This window comes from Etheostoma spectabile, chromosome 17 (genome assembly GCF_008692095.1).
Source record: "Etheostoma spectabile isolate EspeVRDwgs_2016 chromosome 17, UIUC_Espe_1.0, whole genome shotgun sequence".
NCBI lineage: Eukaryota > Metazoa > Chordata > Actinopteri > Perciformes > Percidae > Etheostoma > Etheostoma spectabile.
In genome coordinates, this window is record NC_045749.1 from 13787392 (window position 1) to 13800586 (window position 13195).

General features: G+C 38.0%; 1 protein-coding gene across 1 annotated transcript; it reads right to left on the reverse strand.

Annotated features, from left to right (window-relative positions):
* Nucleotides 1-3198: 3198 nt before the first annotated feature.
* cxcl12a (chemokine (C-X-C motif) ligand 12a (stromal cell-derived factor 1)) lies at nt 3199-11927 on the reverse strand. Its single transcript, XM_032541499.1, has 4 exons — nt 11730-11927; nt 8380-8497; nt 7272-7355; nt 3199-4705 (listed from the first exon to the last, which is right to left on the reverse strand). Exons 1-4 carry the CDS (start codon nt 11794-11796, stop codon nt 4678-4680), a joined length of 297 nt encoding a protein of 98 aa, XP_032397390.1. The 5' UTR covers nt 11797-11927; the 3' UTR covers nt 3199-4677.
* Nucleotides 11928-13195: the final 1268 nt, after the last annotated feature.

Here is a 13195-nt window from a genome sequence, read left to right on the forward strand (position 1 = left end):
GAGGGGGTAAATAACAACAGAAGGGGGGAGCTGTGGTTGAGAGAGAGCAGGAGCTGTGGAAACACACACCTCAACCATCTTTTTTTCATCTTTGTTTTATTGTTCTCAGAGTCTAAAGCTGGGTGCCAAGGAATTCAAGATAACCCTTCAACCGGAAAAAACAAAAAATCTATCCCACATGACGGCCAAGTGTCTGCTCCACAGTAGCTGACCCTGTGTTCTGAGCTAATTGTTGTTGGGGTGAAGCAGAAAAATGTTTTACTTTGGGACATTAAATGTGATTGCAAAACTATTTGATTGCCACTCATCAATTTATCAATAGGCATAAAAAATCTATAGAAATAATAAGTTAATGTCCAAGGGTTTAGCACATCTTTTCATTAATATGTTTTTCTTTGTGTTTGGATATAGCAGATACCATAAGGAGTTAGTCCAAAAGACGTGCAAAGCAGAGAGCAATTTTATGGAGCTTAAGTGAATAATCAAAACTTCAGTAAACCACAAAGACCAACTGATCTGTGCTCTTACATTTTTATTCTACCAGTTCAAACAATTCACAAGTTTTAGGTCACAGCTGCTTAGTAACTGGCCTGATAGTTTCAATTTCCGTTGAAGAGATTATTGTTGGGTCGTAGTATTTTACTCTTCCTTGGTCAAACCACAGTGACGAGGAAGTGTCTGTGTATTGACCACCTAATACGCTCCACAGGGCAATTTTTATGATGTCTTGACATTGCGGGTGTGACTAACTTTAGGGGCCTTTTAACTGCTGTGGTCAGCTGCCAGCATGGCTGACACATTGTTAATGACCTTGGAGTAGAGTTAGGAAGTGACATCACACATGTCTACATATACATACTCACTGATACATACATACACATGCACACACACACACACACACACAAACATTAAAATTTCATATTTTCATGATCAGTTTTTCATGATGAATAACCACTAACTAGAGTTTCATTGGCTAAACATCTTGGAGTCCTTACAGCTAAAGATGGAGGAAACATGTATAAATGAGCACATACACCCCACTCACCCTTATTTCTGTGTGATTCCTTGCATTTCACATGGCAAATCTGTATTCGTCTGTCAAGGTTTCAGTTTTTCGTCTGACATTGCGGTTGAACTCCAAACACCATCAGAATTTGAAGGCATTGCTGAATATGAATTTCATATGTCTTCTCCTGTCTTGTACATTCCTCAGCCTTTGAGTAAATCAGTACAGTGCTGGCTGTACAGCTCATACCAAGGTGCTGAGTAGCCTTGTGGTTTTATTGTTTTTCACAATTTTTCACAATGGAATAATCTTCTTCTTTCTCCGGCAGCTGCTGTGCGACACTGGGAATACCAATTTTATAATCTGCATATTTGATTTTAATATTTGTTTTGCGCCAGATACCTTTCCATCATGTTTTAGAAACCCGCACAAACGTGTGAGAAAACATGGGTGAAACATGCAAACTCCATCCAGAAAGGCCCTGTCTTTCAAACCCTTGACCTTTTTTGTGAGGCAACAGTGCTAAGCACTGAGCCAACAACACTACCAAACCAAACACAACCTTGCAACACAGTTTAATTCACTTTTAAACTGAGTTCTTGATTTAAAAAGTTGCTCTTCCAGGGATTTTCATTATCATTAAAGCTGCCATGAGTCACAGCTATATAGATCTATTGGTCTATGTGCTCCTCTCTTAGGTTTGGTGATGAATATGTGAAACACATTGGGATGAGCAGATCTGTGGGGTGTTTTTTTAGGCTTGGTGCCCAACTAGCCTCAAGTACCAACATGACACTAACATAGATTACTTAAGTAAATCTTCCAATAATTAATTTAATCATGCTGTTCTGTTATACTTCAGAAAACTTGATGTGCTGAGGAACAATGTTTAAAAACACCTCATTTACTTTCCACTGCCTCTCATTTAATAGAGACTTTGTTGTAGAAACCCCTTTATATGTTTAAATTAGCTGTTTAGTTTCTTAGACACAACACTTTTTATATGAATGAGCTAATTTTACAAGCAGTGTGATGTTTTCAGACATTTCTTTCTTTTTGTTCTGCATTTTCAGGTCAATAATATATAACTTTTACTACACCTCAGGCTTCATGGCACCAGTTACACAAGCTGCATGGTTTAACTGGTGGGTACTGGCAGTGATCCCAAGAATCCAAGGAGTTAGGTACTATTACAAGCAACTGCTTTTCATTAGAGGACATATCAAATTTGTATGTTTTTTTGCAACCCACACAGGCAGTGATAATGTAGATACGTTCACAATACAATATTGATGATAGAAGGCAAATGACGTGAGCAAGTTTAATAGAAATATTTTCAGTAAAATGGTCTCAGTGTAATAATGGTTAACACTTTATGAGGATGTGTCTTCTGTATGATTAATATTTCACACAACATGCACGACAAGCTGCCAAATCTTCACATTGCTGGGGAGGAAAATACTTGTTGCTACTTATAGATCTCTGCAGTGATATCAGCACAATCAATCATACAGTGATTATAGAACATTTCTTTCCACTCAGCATTGGCACACAAGTGCTAAAAATGTGGCTAAATCAATGGCTTTATCTCACACGAGTGCTTCTGACGCTGCTTTCCCGCTTCACCCGGACTTCAAAACCAGTATCAGTAGACAAAGCAAAATTGGTTGTGGAGAGCCATTCACAGCCCTAATCTCTCCTTGATGTTTCAGCAGAACACTCTCCTCACATAAACTACTGTGCTCAGCCTCACATAATTCCCTTTGAGGGAAGTTAAAAGTTCATCCTCTTTAGCTCTAATGTTTTCTTAATGGTGGCTTGTTGAGTTAATAGTTAAATAACAGGCAGGATCATTGTCCTTGCATTTAATTTGCCTTTGTGAGTAAAGCTAAACACATGTTCACACATCAAAGTCTATAGATTTACCCTCTGACCCGCTAGTACAGTAAGATCACAGCAGCTGCGTGCTGGCTCTGGAAAAGCTGGCTTTACACTGAATATAAAGCTGTAAAGAGTCACTTAACTCTGTGTGTGTGTGTGTGTGTGTGTGTGTGTGTGTGTGTGTGTGTGTGTGTGTGTGTGTGTGTGTGTGTGTGTGTGTGTGTGTGTGTGTGTGTGTGTGCAATAATAGATATAAGTGTGTAAATTTATGAGGAAAATGTATAGGAAAGTATACATTAAAATGGTAATCATAACATTTTAAAGATTTGCTTTCCTTACTGACCAACTGTATAGTTCTACAGTAAAATGTTGGCTGGTTGACTCAATTGTGAGAGTACAGTTCCAGTAAATGTTTAGATTTAATATTTAAATGCATAAAAGAGTACAAAAATAAACATTTGTATAATATTTTAAATGTGACGGAGAAGTTAAATGCAGCTACACATTCAAGGATCAAAAAGAACAGAATGGCGACAGCATGATTAACATAAAAAAATACAAAAAACAATTTAATGATCAGACTTAGTGAATAATAGTAAATGTTGTTGTTAAACATGAATACATCATATATAAAGTGCATTGCTATCTGCATGACAGTTGTAGGTAGTTACATCTATGTACATGTATTTATTGTCAGTAATAGTACTACTTTTTCTACTGTGGCTCCCGGTATAACAAAGTGTTTTAACTACTGATGTGGTTATTGTTCAAATTGCAGTACACCCTTGTGTACATTTATACTAAGAGTTTATTTCAATCTTTTTGACAGCTTACTGTGATTTGTGAGTGTCACCATTTGTTCTTAACATCTCTCGTTAAGCAACACAGCTTTACAACTCCAGTCAATTTTGACTTATTGGTCGCTCAATTAAAATTGTTTTGGATCCAGATGTGAAGCTTTTCTCTAAGAATTTAAAAAAAAACAGGTACGTTGGGTAACAGAGGGTCGCATGATTACAGCCACAGAACTGCTCAAGAAATGCTCGAGCTCTTCTGGCATCCTAATTTCCATCACAAAAACATTGTAATAGCCATTTTTACTAGGATCTTATATTCACTATGGGGGTAGCTGGCCCCCATTGAAATTCCTCAGTGCTAATTAACTTGAAACATGAAATGCGACTTGGCAAACTCAGCGGCTTTGCTTGTTTTTAGAAGAAAACTAAACATTTTATACAATTTAAAATCAGAAACAATTACAATAAGCAGATCCTATGTTTTGGATTAGAGTTAATAAATCTGTATTTTGCTTATTTAGTAGATGAAAGGACACAGCTACTTGCAAGTGGGATGGTAACTCGTGTTTGTTGTTGAAAATTCTCCCACTGACCAACATGTCCCCCTTTAAACACTTTGACCCCGGGGTCAATCCTTTTTCTTAAATGACAGAGGCCAGAAAGATGAGAAAATCTCAAAAAAATAGCTATTTACTGTTAATGTCATTAACAAAAAAGTATAAACATTAGAGTTAGAAAAACATACACACACAGATATAATTGCACTTTGCACTAATAACGTCTACAATCTCTATAAGTGGTGAGAGGGGTGATGGTGAAGACTGCAACAAGGCTGGTAAATGGTGTTCACGATGAAGAGTTGTAGGTTCATTCCATGCAAAAGGCCGCAGCGTGGCAGCCGTGATAAGTGCTGTTTAACATACCAGATGATCTCATAACATATGTTACATAGCTGTGATGGTTCAAACCCTCAGTGATGGCGTGATGGTGTGTTTAGTTGACCTGCTTGGATTTCTTCAATCTGAAAGGAAAAAGCAAATTTGGTGTGAGTTTTATGAGATGTAAATAGATGTAATGTGGAAGTGGGTCTGGCTAGCTCACACAGCATTCTGGGATGGGAGAAAAACGTGCTCTGGTTTATTGGCATTTCTTTTAACCAAAACCAATAGTCTTTGGCGGTGCTAAGCACCGGGAAAATAGCAAAGTAGCCTTGAGAAGGAACTTGTTTTGGTAGAACATATGTACGTTCAAAAGTGTTTTAGTAGCAACAGAAAACTCATATTGGACTTTGGATATTTGGCCAAAACCCCAAAAAATCTGGATTTGGTGCATCCCTAAAAGAAAAGGTTAACTATAGTCTTCATTAACGGACCAGAGTTTAAGATGCCAATACAAAGATAGAGTGAAACTCCTGTGGAATTTCCATCAGTGAGAGAACAATCCCGGAAGTGGAACGTCGAAGACATAGACTACATATTGGGTTGCTGACGTCCAAATTATGTCTAACCCAACAAGAAATGATTATAAAAGATCACTCTGAGTGACAAATACAATTTGTATAATGTTCATTTGGACAAACCCTGGGCTGTAAAAATGTAACTAGTTACCAGCATATTGAAAATGAATAGTTAAGTTAATGAGTATTTGTTCAGCCATGACTGGATGCCAGGATTACAATGGGAAAGTGCCAACAATCCGAAACAAAAACATCTGCTTCAAGTTAACACAACCAAAATGGTTTTGACTTGCAATCAAGAACCTAACATTTTAGTTTATCCAGCATTCCGTTTTAGCTGGTTAATCAGTTGCCTTTTAGCCCATAATTCAGTTGGCCTTATTTAACTCCAATGTTTTCAGTCAATTACATGTTGACAGGTTGGGTTTGTATTTTCAAGAAAAGCTTTTGTAAACTTCTGACTTCATTACTGACTGAAATATCGCATTCCTAAAGATGTTATTTTGAATAACATTAATTTGCAGCAGTTGTAGAGTGATAAACACATATCTCTTCACAAACCGTAGATTAACAGAATAAACACTAGCACGTGGGTGGGCAGTTTAATTATTGACATTGGAAAAATACTCAGTAAATGCACAACACATTTTAACTGATAAAAAGGTTATCATGGTCTTGTTTACCAAACTAAAGAGTAGCATAATGCATGACTTACAACCGTGTGCCTTTAGACACATTGTAAATAGGTGTGTCCCTCCTATATACTGGATGTGTAATTGGAAACACATTAGGTCTGATCCAATGTAAATGGCCACCGTCTACTCTCTACATGGGCTGTTTTGTTATGCAGAGGACTGTTCACACCTCAACAAGTCAAGGGCTCCACAATCATCCTTGAGACAGACAGTCTGACTGCGGGACTGTGGGTGGGTGTTGAGTGTGTAGGTCAGGAATGGAGCATCAACATCCTCAATGGATCAGTGACTGCTGTTAGGGCATTTAGTTATCTGAAGTATATTTAGTTTTTGCATCCCTAAACTAGCTTTTGTTTTATCCGACCGCCACAGGGGAGCCCACTCCTTAGAAATATGTGACTGCACAGAGCTCAGGATGGCAACTTGATCCCTTCTGTAAACTTTATGGTGCCAAAGTTTTCTCAGAAAAGTGTCTCTGAGCAGGAAGGAGACAGTTGCTTTTGGCAGCGACTTTTGTCCCTTTCAATCTCTGACAAACTATTCAATAATTGTAGGTAGAAGTTTAATTAATGTTACATTAAGTGACCAAACAAGAAAGTTAATTCTATCAAGTTACACTTATATCAAGTTAAAAACACTATTAAAAATATACAATATTTTTTCACCTGTGTCTTGCATAAACAGTGATGGTCAGGGAGGACCACATAACAGCACTTTAAAAAGAGTTGTCCTTGGGTCAAATATGACCCATTTTCAAAAAGTTTCTATATCAGAAATATGGGTTTCTTTTAGCCAAACTTTCAAAACAAAGTAACGTGGATAGTTTGCTATAATGCTTTTCTCAAGTAAAATTAACGATCAGTTCACTTCTTTCATTTAATATGTGGAGAAAAGAAATCATAAAAGAATGTTGAAAAAGATTCAATAAACATGGGAAGAAAAAACACAAAAGGTGCAGAAAAAATCAACAAAGACCTCGGGAAAACAACACGTTGAAAAAAGTAACAAAAACCTTGGGGTTAAAGCGACAAATGTGTTGAAAAAGACGACCAAAACAAAACACAAAGTTGAATGGTTCATGGGAAGACAGCACAAGGGTTAAAATGGTTTAATATTACAGTATGTGTAGAATCCCACATCAAACCCACAGTTTGTGTGTGAAAGTGGAATCAGACTCTACTCCAACTTGGTCATGTACCAGCATGTCTCAAGTTTGGGCTTCCCAATATAAATTGGGCAATTGAGAGCTGTCACTCTTACAATTGTGTCTTGATAGATGTCCAAGTGTGCTTTTGAATTTCTTTACAGAGTAAATGATTTTACAGTGCTCCAGACGAATTTTGGTAAAGGTTGACAAATGACAGCAGACAACAGAACCATGTATTGCAGCAAACACACAGTCCATAACCAAAACCAGTCTTTGCTGTTTAACTTACTTGTTGATGGCGTTCTTCAGGTACTGCTGCAGCCACCGGATCTCTGGGTTCACACACACTTCTTTGTTGCTCTTCAGCTTGGCACTGATCAGAAAAAGGGAAAAAGTTCAGCATATGTCAAGTATGCCTCAGTTGAAGATGAAAGAGTGAATTATGCTAAGCCAGTGAATTGTGGTGTCTTGATACATTGTTATTAAACAGAGTGAATTAACACTACTTTGTCGATTTGACACAGAGACAGCTTTTTTACAATGGTGACCAATCACTCTTTTACCCCCTATGTGACGCTGCTACAGCTTAAGAACATGTGCATTCAGCCAGTTCTCAAAGATCATATCCCGTAGGTTTGGTGTTTCACCCTTGATTGAACTACCTAATTAATGTGTCGTAAAAAATTGAGTACATGGAGGTATGAGTGGACAATCCCTCAACGTGCAGCTGAAGTCTAAATCCAGCATAACCCTGTGGTTATTTACAGAATGGGTCAAGACTGGATCATATGTCTCCATGTGGGCGATCATGCCTCCTTTGGCACACACGTCCTGTTTTTGAGTAACAAAAAATCAGTTTTTCCTTTTTCCTGCGCGTATTTATTATCTTTGTAAGAACTGCCAATTATATTTCCTCCACATTTCACAGCACCTGGAGTTTTCCTGTTAGTAGTAACTAACTACATTGTGCTTGTGCTACTCAACACTTTAACTTGTATATTCCCAAAGGATGTACAAGAAGAAAGCGGTGTGACAAGCAAATAGGAAGCTAAACTGATTACAAAAAACACATTTATTGCTCTTCTGCTGAAAACAAACGTGCTTCCAATTTACACCTCTTTTTTACATTCACTCATACTCAAATGGAGCACTTCCTGTGTGGATGCGTCAGTGGGCCCGCGGTAAATGCTTTCTGTGCATGTGTGTGAAAGCAAGTGGCTGAGGGGCGTGTGTGTACACATGCATGCACAACTCTTTTCTCTGGCCTGTCACCTCCTTGAGATTGATGGTGAGAAATGGCCAACAAGGAGAAAACCTGTCAGACTTTTTAAGGCCAGGGTGGAAAACATGAAATTCTCTGTGTCAGAGTGGGTGCCAGCACTAAAATCAATACTCACATCACTTGGAAGGGACAGTTGGGTGTGTGGATGAACCTGAGCTCTCGAATGTAGCCTCGTGGGAGGTTGTTGACTGTTGAACGACAGTAGCATCTCTCCACCAGACTGATGGGCTTTGCTGAGAAAGAGAAGAAGCAACCCATTTACAGCAACGCATGTGTCAAACACAGCAATTAAACATAAGATTTGAAACTACTAGATAAATTAAATATAAATAAGAATAAACTTAACAATCAAATGAGCTAAACATGAAAAATGAAAACTAATAAATCCATATCCTCTTATCAACAAGTTAAAGCATGCAAACTTTGCAAAAAATATAGAGAAATGTCTTCACTCTTGAAAACCACCCATGCACTGTACTGCAAATCCTAGGGCCGTTAATATAGACAGAGTAGGCAGTGCTGTTGCACTGGGGCCTGTTGGGTGGGGGGTGCCAGAGCAGGCCCTCAAACAATGTATTGGGGCGGTGAGTGAGAGTGACTTGCAGAGGATTTAGATTGCCCTCTCAGAAATACACCTGAGTTCAAATAACTCCCATTAAATAACAGTGCTATTTGCTATACAGTACATGCCTTCAAAAAGGCAAACCCACCTGTGTCAAAGTTTCATTTTTTGGTTTAATTTTTTAATTAGTTCCGGCCACTTAAAAAATAAGTTTAGGTGCTCTGTCAAGACTGACTGAGCAATGGTAAAGGCCTAATGAACGCCTAATGGTGTATGTGTTTTATAATTAGTTAGCGTTCACTGGGGCCATAAATAATAGTGAGCAGTGGGGCCCGTAAACACCTTACGCCACTGGTAGGCCTGCATCCATCAATTAGCTATACATGTTTATCTTTTGCAGGGACGCAGGGGGCAAACATCAACATCAAATCAAAACTAGATATTTAAAGTAACCATATGTAACTTTTAAATGTTTCTGAAATTGTGTAATCTGATGATTACTGATGACCTGTGACAGCAAACAAGACTTACAGGGAAAAGAACACTATTTTTGTATAGTTTTTATTTATGCCTATGCCTTTTTTCCCACAAAGTTACAAAATGGTTTACAGCCACCAGACCAGCTCTACAGTTACACATTCTGATGGGTCACAGATTTTGGTGTAGCACTGGAAAAACCCGTAGTGTGTATCCAGCAATATCCAGCCAGGTTAAGGGAAGCAGGAGATGTAGTTATGGCTGATACTGTGGCAGCACCATCACCGGAACAAAGAAAATTAAATGAACAACTAAAAGCTAAAAGGGAAAGTGACAGATGCCCTGAGTTTATCTTGATCAGGCTTTCAACAGATGGAGACAATTAAGGGATTGTAAAGGATTTAAAACCGACCTGGAATTGGCCCTCAGGTATGTCTATTTCATGAGTTTACAATGTGGTTTACGTCACTAGGTTACATTAAATTACTCCCCCATCCATTTAGCGCTGGTTTTTAATTTAGTTTTAGTTTGTGTTGCCCTACTATTTTTGTTACCCTTGTAAAGCATCCTTGGGTTTCATGAAATGCGCTGTACAAATTCAAGTTATGTATCACATTCGTTGCTACGACAAATACATAATGCTTTAGCTCGTGAAACAGTGTGATACCCGGTTTAGCTCACAACACATCCAAAGTAGAGATGGTCCGATATCATTTTTTGCTTCCCGATACCGATTCTGACACCTGAAGTTGCGTATCGGCTAATCCCGAGTACTGATCCGATACCAGTGGGTCATGTATTTTATTATGTTTTAATAACTGTATACTACTATCCCTGTATGAATGTGATATGATGTCTATGTTTGCTGTCGGTCTGGCTCAGGTTAAACTCTTTGCGAAACACGAACAAACACAAATGCCACAGAACTTTACTTTTTTTATCCAGTTTGACAGTCAGTTATAACAGAAAAATAACATTAAAAAAATACATTCATGTAGATTTTCTGAAGGGCTTTATTAGGTGTCGGATTGGTGCATAAACTCCCGTACTTGCCGATATTGATACCAGTGTTTTAGGCATATTGTCTCGGAACTAATCCAAAGTAGGCTAAATTACTGTATAAAACACTTGAAATGCAACGATGCATCTGTAACGTATTCTCTTACTGTAAATGAGCAAAACATTCATCGCAACTATGACCTACTGGTAACGCTAACTCAGCAATACAGTGGGCAATCCAGCGCTGTAAAGAAAAGAGCTTTATGACAGCAGGTGTGTTAAAAACACTACTGCTTTTTACCAAAGCGGTCGCTAGAATAAACACAAACTGAAAGTTACATATAGCCCCTTTAAGCTTTGCAGGGTTATTTTGCTTGCCCAACAGAACACACACAGAGATTTGAAGCATTTAAATCAGGTCCCACAAACACTAAGCCCTTTCACTGTTTTGTGTATACTTCCCATTACAACCTCAGCTTTCAGGAGATTTTCATGATTAATAAATGTGGAAAAATAAATAGGACTATGATTGTTTGTTTTCATGAAAGCAACATGACAAAACTCGGAGTTAACCAGGCAAACAGTGTTAAAATGGATGAAGTTAGGCTTATTTAACTTTACTTAATATACTTAATTTACTTAGATTATTTAATATCAGTTGGGTGAAAGTTAATTCAGAATAAATTAAAGTGGCAGTAACTATTTTAAATGAAAACTGAGGTCACACAAACAGATGGTGAGAAGCACCGCTGTAGATTAAACTATATGCTAAATTCTTTTTTTTTTCTTTTTTTTTTACGCATGATTTCACCGTATTTCCATGATAAAGGGCAAAACACCTTCAAGTTGGGTGACTGATGTCGCCATGTAAACTAGCGGCGGTTTTGTCTTATAGATGCCTCATTTGCGAGTAATTAAATGGAAACAAAAAGCAGAACAAATACACACGTTCCTAGAGCCACATGTGTGCAGCCTGTTAGTGTCTTAATTCCCACTGCAGAACAAGCTCATGCATCCATGCAACCATCATTTGTGGAATGAATAAAATGTTGTTGTTTTTTAAATAAAGGGGTTGGCTTTTAATTCAGGTAAAATTTTGCACTTTATTTGTGTGTATTTGGAATTTGTTTTAATTATTTTTGAATCAATCTATTATTTGAGTTTGTCACTAAAATTGAGGGTTATTTGCATGTTTTTAGGCTATATATTAGTTAACGAAAATACAGCAATTGTGGAATGGAAATGACTTATTCAAACGTTCTTCTCCAATCATACACTTTTTTTAATTTTACACTACATATGATCCATCCAATGGTTGGTTGCAACCATAACTTGTAGATAATGACCCCTTTATTTTATACCCACAGCTGCAAAAAAAATCTAAATGAACCAGCACACAGCAAACCAGCAGAAAATGATCTCCATACCTTGTGTTGGAGGCGCATAGATCACCACCGTGAGAGCAGCTACGACTGCCAACAGCTTCATATCCATTCTGCGATAATGCCAACGAGATTTGATCCTGCTCAAAGTAAAATCCAGAAGAATTGTGACAGACGGCACTGTACCGGAGTGTTAAATAAAATACTCACCAGCGTCAAGCCAGCCACAAAAAACAGAGATTACTTCCGTTCCTGGATGGCTAAACAAAAGCGAAAACGGGAAAATACTTATTTTTAACGAATATTTACCAAGGTGATACGGTGTATCAAATTATAACCAACCGAAAACATATAAGAGTTCTTTTAAGTATGTGTGTATCCATGTCAGCGATCGAGAGCTCTGTTTTTACAATTTCTTCTTGCTAAGCTTTTATTTTGTGAACGTGTTTCCTGTTTCTTCGAGGTGATCTCAGACAAAAGTGACAGCCAAATTACGCACAGCGCTCAATGGACACGCATCAAACCATAACGACCCCCCAATCCACACACAAACACAACACACACACACACACACACACACACACACACACACACATTATACCATATAATGTTCTTTTGATTTAGCAGTGTATTTCAGAAGAAGTTAATTTGGTAGCCTATTCGTTTATATGTGTATTAATTTTCAGTTAATTTAAAAGTCAATCAAAAGAAACTCATTTGCCCACCATGCAAACACTTGATAATTTTCCTCTGCTCAGCATGGTCCTCATGGCTGTTGCTAAGAGTCTTCTCATGGACTTCATTGGCTCAAATTAATTAAAAACTAAAAGTGTAACTGGAGAGGACCCACTTGAGCGTAAAGTGTTCTGTTTCATTGATAGTTTGAATAAATAGACAAGAGGGATAGAAACAACACACACACACCCACACACACACACCTCCCAGCTTGTGTTTGGAAAGGAATAAATCCCTTCACAGTTTAAATTAATTCCTAAACAACTTTTATACAACCTGCTAAAAATGTCAAATCTGTTTGTGTGTGCACATACGCATCCTCATTGTTGTGTGTAGAATTATTAACATATTTAATGGGATACAGATGGAAAGTCAGTTTCCAGACATTTGACTTTTATCTTTCAGAGAAAACACTCCAGTGTATACGTGTGCATGTCTGTATAGTATGTGTTTTTTTAGGGTCTGTGTGCATGTTTGAAGTTTATTCCTACAGCTCTAAAATGAAAACTCTCTTTCCTTTTGCCCATACTTGTGAAGCTATGTGTGTTTATAGTTTTGTGTCAGTCTAAGCCATTTTTGCTCCACTTGGTGCAGACTGCCTGTGATTTGGGTCTCAAACAGTCGTTATAGATGATGCCATGGAGACCAGACAGACTGGAGGGGACGTGCGGAGCAGAATCAGCTGACAGCTGAATGGACACATATTGACTTCTCTCACAGGCCACAAAGGCTACCTTCAAGTGTGTGTGTGTGTGTGTGTGTGTGTGTGTGTGTGT

Coding starts and splice junctions, on each gene's coding strand:
- cxcl12a (XM_032541499.1), bottom strand. CDS start 11,796: ATGGATATGAAGCTGTTGGCAGTCGTAGCTGCTCTCACGGTGGTGATC. Junction 7,356..8,379: donor AACTGTCCCTTCCAAGTGAT/GTGAGTATTGAT, acceptor TTTTCTGATCAG/TGCCAAGCTGAAGAGCAACA. Junction 4,706..7,271: donor CTGAAGAACGCCATCAACAA/GTAAGTTAAACA, acceptor TTTTCCTTTCAG/ATTGAAGAAATCCAAGCAGG.